Consider the following 18,731-nt stretch of genomic DNA (forward strand, 5'->3'; position numbering starts at 1 on the left):
CATATTACTATTCTATTTCTTCCTAAAATATGAAGGATGACCAGCCATGTCAAGATTGCGGTGCTGTGATGACGGTTATTATCGCCCACGAAGCAGGCCGTGAATCAATGTTTCGCACGGCCGCGAAAGTGAGAAAGACCTACCAAGGCTTGCGTCGGCGATGCATGCCCAATCGAGAAACGGTTTGCAGCTTCCGCAGCTACAGGAAAGATGTGCTATGCTTGAAGCGTACCTGCGCTCCTTGAAAGTTTTCTCGATTCTCGTTATCGGGGAGAACATCGGCATCTAAGCAATCCACTAGCTATGGTCAGGATAGAAACGCAAATTGTAAAGAGCTATCGCGATGTCATGCATAAAACTTGCAACTTTTTCTTCACCATCTGCCGTTACTGCGGCTAATCCCCAATCATATGAATGTGCCGCCAAAAGCACACATTTTGGGTAAGACTTGACAAGCGTGCAAGTGGTGCTGCTATATATAACGTGCACTTTTGACTGTGAGATAAAGAAGATGAAAAGCAAGTTTAAGTGTAGCAATGAAATCCTGACAACACACGTGCTTTCCTTTGCGAATTTTTCTTGCGAACTTTAGCACTGCATGTACTTGCTGTTTCTTCTTTCCATCACATATAACGTTCCTCTTCTTGTCCTACCAGTCTTCCGAGATACGATCTAGGAATCAGTTTACAGAATCGCAATCACGCTAGAGTTTGCTGACACAATGGAGGTTGCAATGGAAGACGTCCAGGATCATTCCGAGTCGGCACCTGTCATGTCTTCGGAGCACTCGGAACAGGACCAAGGTCACGAAGATACACCCGACTTGAACTCACCAAATGCAGCAAACGTCTCCACGCCTTCATTTTCCACCCTCTCACCAACTGGCGTACCGAACCAAGAAAACCTGTCCAATAACCCTGAAGAGTCTCCGATGGAACAGCGCAACCAGCCGTCGATGTTTAGGGCGTTCACCTTCTCGTACGACTTTGCCACGGCTGAACGCGCCAGAAATGGAGCCATGCCAAACAGAAGTATATCTTTTGCAGAAGGCGACGCAGCTACGCCTTCACACGGATCATCTGGTCTCTTCAGAGGTTCTCAGCGTGTACTGAACCGCTCCATGTCTTCTTTTACACAAGATGGCTCTCGGCAGGGGCACGGAGACTTGCAAAGCCGATCCAACAGCATGCTCTTGGGAGTCAGCCCTATTCGGCAAAGACATATTTCGCCTATGCCGCGATCGAGATCCTCGGTCGGGTACCGTTATCGCAGAGCGCTTCCCGTTTCTTCTGGCTCTGAGATGGAGCGCTTGTCTACAAGCTTCCCTGGATCAAGCTTTGATACCGGTTTGATTTCACCGCTTACGCAACAACATCGCTACAACGACAACTTTTCTGACAATCTTTCGAGAGACAACACGACTGTTTCCAGTACTCCTTCCGAAGGTCTGCCACCAAACTCAAGACAGCAACAGGAGCATGCGGAACGTCAGGATAGTTGGTACCGAATTTCTTCCTCATTTGTACGACTCTTTCGCGCTGTAAGCAATGATGTGACGAACACGGAACAACAGCAGCAGCAGCAAGAACAAACGCAAGATCGACCTGATGCATCACATCCTATTACAACTACCGCAGCTACCGCAACGAGGAACATCGTCCCATCGGATACTGCACCTGCAACAGCTGCTCCTTCACCGCAGCACCAGCATCAGCATCAGCATCGTTCTCCTCAGCAATCAAACACAGCTATCAACGCGCGCTGCCCGAGTTTCTCTGAAGATGGTGATCCGGAAGATCTGCTTTGGTGCGTGTTTCATCTGCAGCAGCCCTGTGGCATCATCTATCGCGCTAACTTTCCATATTAGCCCAATTTGTCGCGAAATTTTTAGGGAGGTGACCGTCACTTCATGTGGACACACGTTTTGGTAATTGGAATAGCTCTATCGCAATGAAATCGTGACTAAACACGTTTTGTACTATGTACGTAGCAATCTTTGCATCACCCAGTATCTAGCTACTGCCAATAACTGCCCACTCTGTCGAGCCAGACTTTCCAATCAGAATCTATACCCAAACTTCCAATGTACGAACAGAGCACCGAAAAATTTGTCGCATTGTTGACTTTTCTAACATTATGGTTTCCTAGTCAACAAACTTGCGGAGCAGTATCGTGAAGGAAAGGAGTCTTCTGGCAAACGAATGTTTGGCTTAAACCCAAACACTGTAACGCTGAAGCCGGAAATACTTCAGAAAGCCATATCTGCCAGCCTCTTGGAAAATGTATTGAAGCACATGACGTACCAAGGTATGGCATACGCGTTCTTTTCTAGCAATAAATGGACAAGGCGTAGTAGCTCACGTTTGCTCTTCTTTTCTCTTTTTGAAAGATGCTTCCGAACTGATGCAAGAAGTGCTTGACAAGAAACGTCGCCAGGAGGACGAAGAAAAACTCGCTAAAGTTGTTCTTCTTGAAGCATTCTTGAAACAGCTAAAGGAAAAGCACGAATCTGTAAGCCTATTGACAGTCCACACAACGTTGAAGATGATCGCTTATCCATTGATGTTAGACTATTACAAAGCTCCAGGAGCAAATGGGAGTTATTGAAAGTGATCTTCGTCGAACCAGGGAGCAGCTTCCTCCTCCAGAGGTTAAAGCTAATTTCAGCGAAGATGCTGTCCCGTCTCAACCGGGCGATTCCCACACTGACCACCGAGCTGGTGCTAAGAGAAAAATCGAGGTAAATACTGCTATATCCTATAGGCGTCTGCAAATATTTTGACATGTATGCAGGAGGTATGGGGATTATTTGAAACTGCTATTGAAGAAACGCAGGGCGGAAGTAGCAAAGTCCAGTCCAAGAAACAACGTATCTTTTCCCGCTTCGAGGATCTCCAGGAACAGTACATTGAAGGCATCAGCTCAGGTTAGGAGAAGATTCCGTCGTTTAGAAATGTCTCGAGCTAATATAGAGATGCAGGTCAAACTAGCCTTGAAGATTTTTCGTCTATCCTCTATCAAACAACTCGCTTCAATAATTTCCGCGTCTTGGACACAATATATCACACAGACACTGTTAATGGTTCTTCAATTGTGTCATCCATCGACTTTGATCGCGACGACGAATACTTTGCAGTCGGCGGTGTTTCGAAGGATATTCGTATATACGACTTTAGCATGATCGCGGATGGAACACAAATGGCTGTCGATGAAGGAACCAATGCAGGAAACAGGAACCCCAGTTCTGGATTCATCGGTCCAAATAGAGCTTTCCAAACTATCCACTGCCCGGTCAAGGTGATAGATGTCGGATACAAGTTGAGGTAGGAGACAAAAGCATGGCAGGTGTCATCAGCATCATAATAATTGTTATTGGTCGTATGTTAGCTGCCTGAGCTGGAGTCAGTATCTCAAGTTTCAACTAGCAAGTTCTGATTATGAAGGAATTATCCGCCTGTGGGATGTCAATGTTGGCCAATGCACTCGTCTTTTCGATGAACATGAACGGCGTACCTGGAGTGTAGACATCTGTACCGCCAATCCAACATATATCGCATCTGGAAGCGACGATGCAACCGTCAAAGTCTGGTCGACGACGTGTCCCCGCTCCATCATGACCTTACAACATAACGGCAATGTTTGTTGCGCCAAGTTTGCACCTACTGTAGCCAACCTGCTCGCAGTTGGAACTGCAGGTACTTGATCAAAATTGTTATGTACTGCTCCTTGCAACGCCTAAGTGCTTGTTGTTGTGTAGACCATGAGACGTCATGCTATGATTTACGTTATGCAAATGCACCCGTACATGTTTTCCGGGGACACAAGAAAGCTGTCTCCTATGTACGTTGGATTGGTGATAACCAGATTGTCTCTGCGTAAGTGTACTTCCATCTTAGCATTTTCCTTTCTCTGCTTTACCAACGATCAACTGCAGCTCGACCGATAGCACTTTAAAGCGATGGAATCTCGATAAACATGAATGTGTCATGACGTACTCTGGACATCTTAATGAAAAGAACTTTGTTGGGCTGACGATCACGGACGACTGGATCGCCTGCGGAAGCGAAACTAATTGCTTATACGGATATCACAAAGATTCTCGGTCTCCGGTAGCCATGTTCAATTTCCCCACGACAGCTCCGATGTCCGTAAGTATCTCAAACATTGTCTGCTTTTATATGTTCCCAACTGATACAAACATGGGGCCAGGCACCTGATGCACCGCAGTTTGTGAGCTCCACCTGCTGGAAACGAAACACAAAGACAATCCTTGCAGCGAGCAGCAAAGGTGTCATAAAAGTCTTACAATTGGATTCCTGAAACGTACTTCTATGGACTGAAATGTTCCTTGCATGATTAAAAAGTTTGTTACCTTGATTCGACTGGGATATAGCTGCACTGTCCCCAAAACTTGGCGCATAAGACGATTATAATAGCTATCGCTTTATTCAGATTAAACCTCGTAGTATGGTCTGCTGTAGGCAAAGCGAAGCTCCGGTTTCATTTGAAGCCTTTACCAACCAGCAGATATTCTAAAGAGATAAAAACTCTTGTTTATTGCCCGGCCACGTCCAAAAAAAACCTAGGGACGCAGAAAGGCCGAAGTAGCGGTTGGAAATCGAAGGGTGAAAGCGAGAGTACGCGAGACTCGGTCGAGAGTGTTTATTCCGTAGAAGGATACGGAGTTCTTAATTTTGGATAAGTCCCTTCTAATGGATAATTTTGCCGTTCCTGAAATTTGAGTATTAGAGCCGTGGAACTGACCGCTGGACGTAGCTTCCAAATGCTCTACATGAACAGTATTTAAAAGCAATGGTTACCAGTACTTGAGAGTTTGCACCCTTGTAAAATCTGCTTTATGGATAAGAGAAGTTGGCTTTTCAAATGCGGATCATTGATTGCTTGTGAGGGACCAACAAGTCCCTCGAACAGAGTATGGAGCTTTTTATTCACAACTATCTACATCTCAGTGATGGGGAATGCTATATTGAGCTATTAACGGGAGGAAGGCATTATTACGGAAAACATACTACGAATGTGTGATCTAGGGGAAGATAACATCGTTAGTCAAGCGATGATATTCCCGTGTAAGTTACGCTCAATAGATCACCTTCATTGCGTTACCGCATCGGCAAGCGGCAACGATCGGGTCGTTTCGTTGACAGCCGCTGCTGGTTCTTGTTCGTTTCGAATCTTTTTTGCAGGCCTCGCAAGGGACGAACTACCATTTCGGTCGCCCTGTACAGTCATCCGTTAATATCCAGCAGATATTACGGTACAGACTACTGCTCGTTACTCACCTGTTGGACCCTTTTCAACTTTTTTGCATCGCTGCTTCCGCGCAGATCCTCAGGAAGCATGGAGCTAAGTTCAAAGTACGTGAAACTAAGATATCGTAATCCTTGAACATTTACAAAATTCCAACTCACCCTTTGAGCGTCCTGAGCGTGATCGACATTTCAGATTCGTCGTATCTATCCCATGCCCTGACAAGCTTCAAAAAGTCTTGCGTCGGCCATACAAGATCTAACTTCCGTGGACCTTCCGAACCAGCTAACAATTTGTACAAGCGCGTATGTATCAAGATCAGCGATTTCCTAAGCTATACAAAATAGTCTGAGCATACATACCTTCCTTGGGTTCGACGTATAGACCAATAAAGAACGAAGTGGTGTATACTTTCGTAAGTTTGCTCGTTTCTTCTTCGGAAAGGTTCAGCTTTTCCTTGATTTGTTCTGTATGATCCACATCCATGTTGCCCTCGCTCAGTCTGAAAGAACGATCGGCAACAAAAATTCCACGCGTTGCGTTCTGTTCTTCTTCCTGTGATAGACAATAGTGAACCCTGTCTATGCCCTTTGTATACGGGTGAGCCAGCACCAGCATATCGACGAGTTCGAGTTTCAACGTCAACTGTCGCAATTTCGATTCGACGAATCCAGACCATTTGAGCTGCGTATCTGCAGAGTTTGAAGTTGCTGTCACTTGGAGATAATGCTTGTACGCCTGGAAGAAGTTACTATTCTCAAAAAGATCCTCCCACTTTCCTTTTCCGATCATCGTGTTTTCTACAATGTCGGCTGCTCGCTTAAATTCCTTGATCATAATGGTCCTCGTTGAGTCCGTGACATTGTGCGTTGCACACATGGATGGATAAGCTGGAGTAATGATAGGCATGCGGTGTGCTTTGTCAGCTGGGTATAGCTATTACCAAAATCGACGATTACCATTCCAGTACCCAACTTGATGTATATTTACCCTCACATCATACCTTTGGATTCCACACGCGTACTTGAAGCGGGCCATCCTCTATAGGTTTCAATAGCACCGGTTGAGGCCATTTCCACTGGTACATAATACGGAAAAAGCGATTAACGATCGAAGCTGCGCAGGCGTTAGGGTAAAGCTGGCATATGCGTGCAACAAGCATAGCCCACGCCACACCACCGAGGAAACCCATCACGTTCGAATAAATATCTCGTTTCTTTGCCCATAATTTGATTGTTCGCAGAGCAATGCGAAATGCATCGATGTTCGGAACAAGACGTAATATCTCGTCGGTAACTCGAGAGCCGTTCAAACTGCGGATACATCGTTCGTCCAAATTCTTCAACAGGTTGTTGTCTGCAAGTTCGAGATCATCAGGTACACGAGCAACTGCAAGACGTGCACAGAGAAAATCAATCTATGCCGTGAAATGCCATCAGTATGTCGTCGTTTTTCCAACGCTAGACTCGTCCCGTAAATATTACCGGTATGCCTGAAAAGTGCATCTTGATGACTGGCACGTATGCATCCACAACTGACTGTTTTTCGAGAGGAAAAGGTGTAAGTAAATCGTTCTTGCCGCTGATTATTCGCATTACAGTCAGGAAACATACTGTCAATTCTGTTACTTCTGGTCTCTCCTTCAGCATATCGTACATGATGGTGAAGAAGTGGTCACGTTCAACATGCTTTGGAACAACGCAGAGAGTATCGATATCGGCGCCTGCGAGTTAGGAAGAGGAATGTCACTAAGTACAGTCACCCCTTGATGTTCCTCACATGGTATATTCACGTACCTGCACCGTGCACCCCCAAACGGTAACTTCCAAATGTAAAGATCTTGCCACCTGCTTCTTTTGCAAGCGAATCAGGGAAACCTTTCATCTTGCTCACTCGGTACACAAACTCTTTAACGAGTTTGTTCAGCTTGCCTAGTACGACAACTCTGGATGCCGCTTAGTGATAACGATCAGGGAATGTGTAACAAGGTACAAGATCGCTCACCGTTTTTGTGCCTCCTGCTCGCTCTCGAATAGACCATGCGATCTCAAGATCTGTAATAACTTTTCGGTCTGTTCGAGCTCTTCTTTGGTTGGCATCGCCACAGAGATGGGTGCTGTGACACCCCACTGACGCTGTTGCTGCTGTTGAGGTTGGGACATTGGGGTGGAAAGGGAAAAAAGAACAAAGGCAGGATTATTCGGAAGGAAAAATGAATATCGGCAACCATTTAAATTCGATGCCTTACGCCGACGGATTAAAGCTGGAAATGAAGACGGGATCGCTGCACCCCCCCTCTAGAGGTTGATGATCTAGAATAAATAATCACGGCAAGTTGAAGGACAGAACATACATATTCTTGTAAACAAGTGAAAGCGGATGATGTAAGAATATATTGCAATAAAGCGATGGAAGCAAAATATCAACAATGTAAAGCTGATCTCAAGTATCACGTAGCAGTCAATTGAAATACAATATTGTAAGAAATCGAGCAAAAAGTTATTCCTTGCACCTAAAGATGGAAAGTTTCGAACAAGGTACAAACAACGGTTTCAAGTCAAGTACAGCGAACATCAACATTTATGTTTTCAACAGCAATTTCGAACACGAGTGCCTCGACTGGATCTCGGCAAGAAGATTGCTTTAAGCATATCGGCTGCCGCTGCCACTGTTGTGACAGCACTTCCCACCATTGATCCGTAAATAAATTACAAGGACTAATATGTAGTGGATCTTTTAGTCATAGCTTGATCCTAGCAGACGAGGTTTTTCGAAATTTGGATGGTGGATATTATTCAGATGGATACTACACCAGTTTTACTTATTATTTATAATCTATATCCTCAAAACCTAGGTCCTACAGAGTTTCTAGATTTGCAAGATGCTCTTTCGTGAAAATTTGTAGCGCTGCCAGCTGCGATAATGCTGCAGGGACCTGATCTAGTGAATGGTAGTAATGCAGAACTATTCATTTCCTCGGAAAATGCCGCCAAAAATGGTCTCAAGGCAATACAAGGCAAGCAAGGCGTTCAAAACTGATTGTAATTTTTGACTAGCATCAGTCAGCCAAGTACGAGGATGACAGATACTACACATAAACCTCATAACTTTTGGGAACAGGCGGTGCCGCCTCCTCGTGGTGCTTCCTGGATACATCGTTGACTTGATCAACGTGAACTGAACGGCACTCACATCAAAACGAAATAGATATGAATCATGTAAATAAACCCCGTTTTCAAGAACCAAACGTGTTGTCTTTTCATACATATGATTGTGGTGACCATAAGTTTTCTGATGCTCTACGTCTTTTAATACATAACAGGATGAGAGCTAGCTAGCAGTTTCGCTGGTACTCTATGCATATCATATAGCTAGCACCATATGGTGGGTTTGTTTCTCCTATGTTGCCCTCTTTTACAATGTATACTTTCTTACAAAAACATGGAGAAATTCATTATTTCTGGCTCAACTTTGGCTTTTCGTAACATCCAATAATCGCGGGCGCAGGCTTGCTTAGTAACAATGGATGCTCCGTACCGGAAGATCAAGCGACGTAGCCATGGTAGCAATAGCAGGAAAGTAAACTTACCTAGAAAAGCAAATAAGTAGCTCTTTTCCTCATAAAAAATGTGATATAGTAGGTAGCAACAGGCAGTCTTCAAAATAAGATATGCAAAAGCACTTTGTCAATACATAACATTCAATGATATTCATTGAGTCATTCCGTCGGAAGTGACACACACCAAAGATCTTCTTCAGCCACCGAGTTAATCGATACGGCTCTTTACCAGCTTACCAGCAATGTTCATACCTTCACTCGACCTTGCCGGTTCAGTGCAATCTGAACTCAAGGCTACTATTGACCGCCTCGGTGCTGTGCTTCTAGAGAATGGCAGCGTGGACGCTGTCAAGGCGCTCATTCAACAGACTGGCTCAACTTTGTACTGGGTCTGTGCGTCTAACGTCGACGAAGCTGTCAACTTCTGGGACGCCGGTGTCTATAAGGTCGTTTTCCCAGCCAAGGAATATCAGCAATACCAGGACGAGTTGAGCAGCGTGCCCGAGGAGCGCATTGCTGTGGAGGGAACAGTTGACGATTTGCTGTTGTTTGAAAGCTATGCTCTGAAGCCGTCAGTTTATATTGTCAAGGCCAGTGTAAAGGGTGCACTTGGTGACTCTGCATTGCAAGCCTTTACTGCAAGCAACAAGAATCAATTGCTGTCCCAAGGCGGCGAGAGACGCGTGGTCATCCAGAATACCGATGAATTGACGCTCGAGGATATTGCACAGCTTCACAAAGTCAACCTTGACGTTGCTGTACCTGCGACTAAGCTGACAACCGCTTGGGAGGAGGAAAGTGGAAAGCTCAATGTTGGAAAGGCATTTTTGGCTTCTGCAACCACCGATCGACCTGATGGATTGTACACAACAATGGTAGTTGACGAACGTAACTCGGCCTTGGGGTTGGTGTATTCCAGCACCCAGAGCGTATCAGAGGCACTTCGCACCGGCCAAGGTGTCTATCAGAGTCGCAAGCATGGTCTCTGGTACAAGGGTGCTACTTCTGGCGCCACGCAGACTCTCATCAAAGTTGACTATGACTGCGACGGTGATGCTTTGCGATTCGTCGTTAAACAACATGGAGCCGGTAAAACATTGACCTCAATGGATGGAAGTATGCAAATTTTGCTTATAATAACTGACAGGTTTCTGCCACTTGAATACTCGTACATGCTTCGGCGCCGACACTGGTTTGAGTGCATTGCAGCAAACTTTGCAGAGCAGAAAGGAGAGCGCGCCCGCCGGATCGTACACTGCTCGCCTTTTCAATGATCCAAAACTTCTCCGGGCCAAGATTCTGGAGGAAGCTGAAGAATTATGCGACGCCAATACCAAAGAGGAGATCGCGTGGGAAGCTGCAGACCTTATTTACTTTGCTCTCACAAAGTGTGTCAGTACCGGCGTATCATTGGAAGATGTCGAAAAGAACTTGGACAGGAAGGCTCGCAAGGTCACACGACGACCTGGCAATGCCAAGCCCAAGTTTAGTGAACAGCAACAACAGCAGCAGCAGCCTAAGAAAGAAGAAAACGAGAAGCCTTCAGACGGCAAGATTCGCATGTCCACTTATTCGCTGTCAGAAATCTCTGCAGAAAAGCGCTCTGAACTTTTGCTTCGACCTATCATCGACTCTACGGAGATTATCAACCGTGTTACTCCTATCATGAAGGATGTTCGCCAACGCGGTGACGCTGCCCTTATCGACTTGACTGCCAAATTCGATCGCGTTCAGCTCCAGACTCCTACCATCAAAGCACCCTTCCCTGAATCCATGATGCAGCTTGACCCGCAAACCAAGGCAGCTATCGATCAGGCTTACGAAAACATTTACAAGTTCCACGATGCTCAGATGGACCGCGAGACCCTCCGAGTCGAAACCATGCCTGGTGTTGTTTGCACCCGTTTTGCTCGTCCTATTGAAAGAGTTGGATTATACGTTCCTGGTGGCACTGCAGTCTTGCCATCGACCACGCTTATGTTGGGTATCCCAGCAAAGGTTGCTGGATGCTCCGAAATTGTCATTGCCACTCCTCCCCGACCCGACGGTACCGTCGTTCCTGAAGTCTTGTACGTTGCTCATAAGATTGGCGCTACTCACGTTGTCATGGCTGGTGGTGCTCAAGCAGTCGCTGCTATGGCCTATGGTACCCAGACTGTTCCCAAGGTAGACAAGATCTGTGGTCCTGGTAACCAATACGTAACTGCCGCCAAGATGGTCGCACAGAATGATACTTCCTGCCTTGTTTCCATCGATATGCCCGCTGGTCCCTCTGAAGTCTTGGTTATTGCTGATAAGACAAGCAACCCAGCTTACGTTGCATCTGACTTGTTGTCACAGGCCGAGCACGGTGTTGATTCGCAGGTAGTCCTTGTAGCTGTTGATCTGAACGAGCAAGAGCTGGCTGCAATTGAAGATGAAATCCATACCCAAGCATCCAGACTTCCTCGCGTTGAAATTGTTCGCCAGAGCATCCCCAAGTCGTTTACTCTCAAGGTTGATACCATCGAGCAGGCAGTCGCATTCTCCAATGACTATGCTCCCGAGCACTTGATTTTGCACACTGAAACCGCAGAGGCATTGGTGCCAAAGATCATGAACGCAGGCAGTGTATTCGTTGGACCCTACTCTCCTGAAAGCTGTGGAGATTATGCATCCGGTACCAACCACACTCTCCCCACCTACGGCTACTCTCGCATGTACTCTGGCGTCAACACCCTTACATTTGTCAAGCACATCACCTCCCAGCAATTGACTGCCGATGGATTGAACCGCCTTGGTGACACTGTCATGCGCCTAGCTGAAATTGAAGGATTAGAAGCTCACAGAAACGCTGTGGCCATCCGCATTGCAAATATTCGCAAGGAGTAGAGAAAAACAAAAAAAGTATCAAATGTATAGTACCGACGTAAAGTTGCTATTTTTTTTTTTTTTGTTAAAGAAAAAGTTTATACAGACAACTCTAATTTCGACGGGAGGAATCCTCACGTCTGAGAACGCAATTGTTACATTTTAACTTGACCTGCCTGTATAGCAGCATAATCATCTACGGTGAAGGGCACATAGGTCGTATTCCGAAGCCAATAGATAGGCTGGTGATCCTTTGGAATTTTGTCCAACTCTATGCCCTAGTTTCTAAATGCCGTCTTTTGTTGCTTGAAAGTTCCTGTGAGCTCCATGTTTGGAACAAACCGGATGAAAAGCGGCACGGCGTACTTTGGCAGATTTGCGGACAAGTAAGCATAGAGGTTGGCTAGATCTATCTGAGCACCATCTCGGAGCTTGATGGCAGCCATGTCTATAGCAAGAGTGCATTATTGTTTATCAACAACAAGGTCGATGTGTCAGTTCTGATCTGATTATCACCCTCTCTTACGTGCACGACCGTCATGTTTGGACACCAAGGTACCGTACACGTTGACTTCAGCGATATCCGGATGAGCGCTCATGACCTTGGCAACTTCGGTCGTAGCTACATTTTCGCCGTGTCATCTAAACGTATCACCTAGCCGGTCGCAAAAGTATATAAATCCTTCCAAGCTCATTTTGACGAGGTCGCCTGACGCAAAAAATGAATCGCCCTTTTGAAAGACGTTTCGCATGATTTTGCTCCTGGTTGCCTTTTCGTTGTTGTAGTAACCATTGAAGGGAATCCGACTCGTCTCCTCGAACCCTATCAACAGTTCACCAGGCTCGTCGTAATCGCTTTCGATGCAGAATCCATTCATGTCTCTAAGAGGTTCGTACGTCGATCGATCGATTTTGATTATCCTGATATCTTTTCGCAGAATACGCAGCAAAGGGCCGTGTTTTGCAACTGCGCCAGCTCCGTAGTCGTTGGTGTTTACATTTATTATGCCAACTGGTCCTTCTGTGCTACCATAGAACTCGCAAATCTTTTGCACAACAACAGCACGAGTTGGATCAGCAATGATTATTGTTCAGTAGACAGCATTGCTGTGTTACCTTTCTCTAAATTTAATCCATACATCAGGAGGCACACCGTTGCCGTATGCGACTTTGACCGTATGTTTTCTTTCATACGGGTTTGGCGGCTGGTTCATTAGGTATCGGCAGAGTTCACCGATTTACTTGTTTGCGTGTATGGTTAGTCGAGTCCGTGGTAGAGAAGAAAAAAAGGATTAAAGGAATAAAACGTACATGGAACATGGTAACATTGTACTTTACACAGTCCTCCCAAAAGCGGCTTGCTGAGAACTTGCGTACGACTACAAACTTGGTACCTGCAACGAGTGAAGAAAAATGGGACAGGAACACTGTTGTGCCAGAAAAGAAATAGAAGCAGTGTTTTAGTGATCACAGACGAGTTTCGCGCTTCGAGAAGTCAAAAACTTACATCCAGTACCGTGATACAGCGGCAGACAGCAATATTCAATATCGTCCGGTGTCCTCCCAGCGAGTATAGCACCAGTTCGCATAATACCTAAATGGTAAACATCGACGTTGTGTAAGTATACATACATATTTAACATTGCTTCGCAAGTAGGGAAACACAAAGAAATATACTTACCGTTGATGCGGACGTGAGGTACAATGGCTGCCTTGGGCATACCCGTTGTACCACTGTGTCAATCATTTTTGCGCACGTGGCACGATGATCAGATTCTAGGCCAAGGATAGCCGTCAACTGTTTGCTGTTTCCTTACATACCTGGTGTAAATAAGCACACACGGAGTGTAAGGAGTGATGCCTTTCAGACACGCCTCTCCAATATCCTCGTCGGTAGCGCTGAGCTGCCGCAAAGTGGAAGGCGTTAAGCACGGGGCGATCTGGCACGTTGCACTATTGTCGAACTCAGTCGCTTCGCCGTAGGCAACAAAGTTTATCCCCTTTTCCTTGGCAGCTTCGGCAACCGTCGCGACCATCGGTTCGTAAACCCGGTCGAACAGGAGCAAGCTTGTTTTCGCGACCGTCAAGCAGTGCAGCAGCGGATCCTGAGAAAGGTTATTGTTGATCAGAGCTGGGACAGCACCGATGCGCAAAGTAGCCCACAACGCGATCAATATACACGGATGGTTCTGTTGCATCACACAGACGATATCTGTAAAAATGAAAGTCAAAAAGCTGCTCCAGTCATTATTGTCATTGGCGACACACTTCCGTCCTTCTTGATGCCCTGCGCAAGTAGCCAATGCGCCTACATCATAGGTAAGATGGTTGATTGACATTAGCTGACTCTGCAACGTTTTGTCGTTTTGCAATAGGTGCGTACTAATCGATTGATAGCTGTGTAAAAAAAAGAAATTGGGTCTTGAGTATATGCATGCAGAGTAATAGATGCCAAGTTTCGTTCATTTTGATAGTTGACGTACCTTGCTCGAGCTCGCGAAAAGTGTATGATCGATCGTCATACAGAAGGTACACTCGGTCAGGCATAGCCCGGGCTTGGTTCTTGAAACGGTAGTAAAGATGGCGCTCGTCCCTGGCTTCATCCATCTCGTGTCTGTGCCGTCCAATGTTATTATTCCCATCTGATGTATCACCCGTAGTGATACTTGCCCTTTTTCAACTTTCCGCGCTGCCAGTACGTGAGACAGATCGCTTCGTATCGAATAACGCGCATCGACATACATGGCACCCAAGGTTGCTGCAGCGGCAGCTAAACCTATCGACAAAAGTTTAGATATATCAATCAATTGCCTAACGAAATCATACAATGTTACCAGTAGTAAGCATTGTGTCAGAAGATTATAAAGCGGCAGTGTTTGAAAAGACACGGATGAAGGAGGGAAAGAAATATAAAAAAGAACAAAAAATTAGCTCAGGGTTCAACAATGAATCTATCTAGCTCTCACGATCAGTGATCTTTCTCACGTCCGCAAAAGATGACAAAGTTCATGCAAACAAAATTCATTTATTCGATAAAAGAAAAGCAGAGGAAAAAGAAAAGAAGGATGAAATATTTATTTAACGGCACTCTTATTGTACTTGCACTGAGCCCGTTCTTGCAGGTGCGTTACTGCAAGACGGAACGTTCGCTTTTCTTTGTGCAAACGCATTGTTGATCTGCCGACCAATCAATTCTAGCAACTGGCGGTGGTCTTGGACAGAGGTGGTGGAAGAGGTGGTGGCTGTCTTGGTCGTGGTGGTGGTAGATTTGTTAGTGGTAGTAGCAGCAGCCTTGTCTAATGAAGGATACAGTGGTTTGTTGCTGGAGCTAGTTGCCGACTTTGTCTCAACTACTGCTAAGCTCGCAAAGTCCTTGGACAATACATCAATGACATCCTTGTTCGGCGCAGGTTTGCTAGCAGCAGCAGCAGCAGCAGCAGCAGCAGTCTCCTCCGCCTCTTGTTCTTTCTGTTTTTCTTTTGTCTTTTTCTCGTTGCTGCTGCTCGGTGCCTTGTCTTGATCAGCGCTTGTAAACACATTCGCCATAGTTGTAATGTTCTTCTTTTGTTCGCTAGCCTCGAGCAATCCCGGCTTGAACGTTTCTGATACTTCTTTCCTGTCGACTTTGCTGTCTTCTGGGTTCCTGTGTTTTGTGGACGCAGTCTTTACGGACGATTTGTTGCTGCTTGTGTAGTTTACGGATGTTCGGATATCGGGTGTGATGTAGTTCGGTTGCGCAATATCGGAAATAGGTACATAGTGTTCTCTGTAACCCGTCGTGCTCATCAACAGATCCGGGTTATATTGATGATGATGTGGGGCGATGCTTGCTGCTACGTCAGGCGTCATGCCATACATTGCAGCAGCAACAGAGTCTTCATACATTTGTATAGGATGTGATCGAACGTACATGTCTTGCTCTGGGCTAGGATACATGGGCATAGCATTGTTGTTGTTGGCGATCGGATAGGATGCTGACAAGAGTGGGTTCTCAGTTACAGGCGGCATTCCTCCATACATTGATGACGGTGACGTTGATGATTGTGGCGCTATGTTCACGTTGTTACTGCTGCTGCCGCCATTGTTTTGATCTAGCATAACACCATCCTGCTGCTGAGGAGGCATGTTCTGTGCCAAACGTTCAAGCCAAGCGTTGATGTCGGCCAATTCCTGTTCTGAAGTAACGTTAACGCTAAGATCGGCGGGAGAAATGGCACCAGTTTCCAGCATGCTCTGCAGCATATTCAGTTGGTTTGCAATATCTGCGTTGTATGCGTCAATTTGCATAGAACATTCTTCCACGGCCATGCATGACAACGTACCTGGGGTGTATTCGGGCTGGTTCATAGTAGGGAAAATCATGTTAGATAAGAGCTGGTTCGGGTTGGCAGCAAAGTTGGTGTTATTGGTGGAGGCAGTGTATCCATTAGGCACGGTTTGCGATGGAACGGTGAACTGGGGGATATTTTGTTTCATTGGATCATGCATAGCAAAATTGTCAGAAGCAGACGTTGCCGGTGAAATGTTACTGCTGTTGCTCGAGTAAGAGAACTGAACCCAATTATCGGATGGCAGATCTACAGTGTTCGGTTGATAATCGCTTGTAAGCTGCGGTTGGTCTTGTTTTAAGACAAGTACAGTTTCCTTACCATCAGAGTAGGTGCTTTGTGGAGGTGAGACAGGGACACGGTGAGGGGAGAGACGGTTAGCGCTGGCGGGTGAAAGAGAAGGCAGATCGGCTTGTCTTGGTGGAGTCAAGGGCTGCATGGCGTTTCTAGCTCGTTGCTTTTGTCTTTCTTCATTGTGTATTTTCTCGTGCTTCTTCAAGTCCTGTGGACGCTTGAAAGCCTTGTCACAGTACTACGGAGGATCATTCAATCAATATATGCGCCTATCAATAAGCTCTATAGTAGTCGGGCTCATAACTTACACTGCACCTGTGCGGTTTTAGTGGAACATGGACTCGCAAGTGGCTAGTGATATGATCTCGCTTGATCACAGAAACATCGCACTGTTCCCAATGGCACGTCAAACATAGGTTGCCAGTTGATTTACGGCCGACATGGTCGTTTGTGAGGTGACTGTATAAAAGCTCAGGGTCAGTGTACTGGCGGCCGCAGTTTGTCCAGCGACAGAGAAAGAGCTCTGTCTCTTGGTTCATGTAGGATGTATCCATGTCAGATATCTTGTGAGAGGCAGCAGAGGATGAAGCTGCAAGTAAAGTGATAAAGAAAGAGAGAAGTTGGGGGAGGAGGAAAGAACAAATATGCCAAGAAACCAGTATTCAAATATCATTTATTCCAGTGCAGAAACAACTACGGTACGTCTTGGCAAAATTCGGGGCAGCCGGTTCTGCTTTGGCTGGCTGCTGGCTGCAAGGCCCAGTGCGACCCGCCATTCCCGTCAGTGGCGCTACTTTCTCCACTGTGGCTCCTACATTCGAAACATGGCAGATATCATCCAATCAATACGAATCCACTCCCACTCCACTCACGCTCTATCCTTTTGCAACTTAAGTTTTTTCGAAGGTATCGTTTGTGTACTGTACGGTTTTGCTTTATTTTTGTCTATTCTGATTCGAAATGGCAGTGTACAATGGATATTATTGCGCATAACCATAGTAATCCCGAGGAAGAATGGGTGAATTGCGTAGTTTAAACGCGTGCATGCGATTGGGGCTTATCAGCTGCAAAACGGGTCTGACCGAAAGTTGTCTGTAAAAACACTGGTTCCAAATGACGCTACACATCAAATATGTCAGAAATAGAAGAAGAAGCAGCAGCAGCAGCCAAACTGATGTTGATTTGCAACGAATGCTGCGCATTATGCCTGGAAAATAGGTTCAGTCCCCGTTTTAGCCAGATATGGTTACCCTGCACGACACTTCTCTCGTCATGGTGGACGTACAAAACTTGACACCACCGCTCTTCTTCTTGTATTTCATTTGATAGATACAACACACACTTTGCGCATGGCTCCTAGATTAAAAACACTGCATCTCTGGACCGCGTATATGCAATTTAGACATCTTATTACATAACCAGTAAAGATCGTGCTACGGTAAATGTCGTTTACGCCATCACTTGGCATCATGCGCGCCTTGGCATTCCAAAGCCCTGGATTCCATACTAGACTAAATCAATAACTATTTTCTTTTTATTTTTGCTTCTTGATACTGCTCAAGCCAAGTAGTACTGCATGTTTTAGTACATTTGGCTTCGTTTAGAAACACGACTCTAGTCTTGCCATGTAGACATCAGCTTGCTGCCTCAAATTCTTGTCTGCCTTGTTTGATAGCTATATCCCCGGAAATTGCATTGGTTCGATACCTCTCATTAGGTGTGACGAAGACTATCGAGGATATTCATGGAAATACATAAAAACAGCAGTGTTTTTTCCCGGGTAAGATCTGCTGTAGTGCAAAAAAAGGAACCATTCCGACGACTTGGCTGTAATGAGTATGTAGTTTGTTGGAAAGTTTACAAGACCATGAACGCCCTCGCGAGACTCACGGGAAGCCCCTTCGTATCAAGCTCGTCGTTGCTTATATTCTGATCTAATGCAGACGTATGTAGCGTGCGAGTCGAAAAATTTACACAGCTATTGATCTTTATTTTCAAAGCGCGGAGGCAGCATCTGCGTTATGCAACCGAAACCTAGAATTCGTTTATATATACAACTCGGCTTAGTTATCAGCATGCTTAAAGATACTCGCTCTTTTGAAAAAGCAAGACGCCATGTCGCGCCGGTTGCTGGCGGATGACCTTGTACGAGATGAGAATTGCCTTCAAAGCCAGCGTCCATGTACGTAAAGGTCCGCATCTTGGCTTGGCATTTACTTTGAGCAGCATAGCAATCAATTAGGTTAAAATCTACCCCGAGAGCTTTGATAGAATATTGTCTAAGATTGCTATGGTATCTTTGCAAGAGTGAACGATAGAAGTTTTCTCTCAAGATTTTCCACTTTAGTATCGTGAGAATGATATTACAGATTTGCAGACGTCGTCAAGTCTAAAGAAGAACTCAACGGATCATACAAGAGAACATATCGTTC

At 45.6% G+C, this 18,731-nt stretch overlaps 5 protein-coding genes across 5 annotated transcripts; 3 read left to right on the forward strand and 2 right to left on the reverse strand.

Moving 5' to 3' along the window:
* Positions 1-29: 29 nt before the first annotated feature.
* VTP01DRAFT_8242 (uncharacterized protein) lies at positions 30-245 on the forward strand (the record flags this gene model as incomplete). Its single annotated transcript, XM_069387342.1, has 1 exon — positions 30-245. One exon carries the CDS (start codon positions 30-32, stop codon positions 243-245), a length of 216 nt encoding a protein of 71 aa, XP_069241120.1.
* A 476-nt stretch (positions 246-721) lies between these two features.
* VTP01DRAFT_8243 (uncharacterized protein) lies at positions 722-4,320 on the forward strand (the record flags this gene model as incomplete). Its single annotated transcript, XM_069387343.1, has 12 exons — positions 722-1,806; positions 1,868-1,927; positions 1,991-2,085; positions 2,149-2,307; positions 2,390-2,511; positions 2,570-2,740; positions 2,794-2,926; positions 2,981-3,323; positions 3,388-3,695; positions 3,758-3,875; positions 3,935-4,148; positions 4,210-4,320. 12 exons carry the CDS (start codon positions 722-724, stop codon positions 4,318-4,320), a joined length of 2,919 nt encoding a protein of 972 aa, XP_069241121.1.
* Positions 4,321-5,112: 792 nt separating this feature from the next.
* On the reverse strand, positions 5,113-7,430 carry VTP01DRAFT_8244 (uncharacterized protein; the record flags this gene model as incomplete). The annotated part of the gene is made up of 9 exons (XM_069387344.1): positions 5,113-5,238; positions 5,301-5,364; positions 5,430-5,553; positions 5,631-6,204; positions 6,272-6,685; positions 6,753-6,806; positions 6,882-6,991; positions 7,065-7,213; positions 7,273-7,430. The coding sequence occupies 9 exons, from the start codon at positions 7,428-7,430 to the stop codon at positions 5,113-5,115; spliced, it is 1,773 nt and encodes a 590-aa protein (XP_069241122.1).
* A 1,639-nt stretch (positions 7,431-9,069) lies between these two features.
* On the forward strand, positions 9,070-11,698 carry VTP01DRAFT_8245 (uncharacterized protein; the record flags this gene model as incomplete). Its single annotated transcript, XM_069387345.1, has 2 exons — positions 9,070-9,916; positions 9,975-11,698. The coding sequence occupies 2 exons, from the start codon at positions 9,070-9,072 to the stop codon at positions 11,696-11,698; spliced, it is 2,571 nt and encodes an 856-aa protein (XP_069241123.1).
* A 257-nt stretch (positions 11,699-11,955) lies between these two features.
* On the reverse strand, positions 11,956-17,075 carry VTP01DRAFT_8246 (uncharacterized protein; the record flags this gene model as incomplete). Its single annotated transcript, XM_069387346.1, has 13 exons — positions 11,956-12,125; positions 12,204-12,299; positions 12,468-12,723; positions 12,817-12,882; positions 12,989-13,071; positions 13,185-13,271; positions 13,359-13,411; positions 13,499-13,985; positions 14,161-14,291; positions 14,344-14,447; positions 14,777-16,537; positions 16,608-16,888; positions 16,997-17,075. 13 exons carry the CDS (start codon positions 17,073-17,075, stop codon positions 11,956-11,958), a joined length of 3,654 nt encoding a protein of 1,217 aa, XP_069241124.1.
* Between the last annotated feature and the right edge of the window lie 1,656 nt (positions 17,076-18,731).

This window comes from Rhizomucor pusillus (assembly GCF_041956525.1).
Source record: "Rhizomucor pusillus strain CBS 183.67 unplaced genomic scaffold VTP01scaffold_5, whole genome shotgun sequence".
NCBI lineage: Eukaryota > Fungi > Mucoromycota > Mucoromycetes > Mucorales > Lichtheimiaceae > Rhizomucor > Rhizomucor pusillus.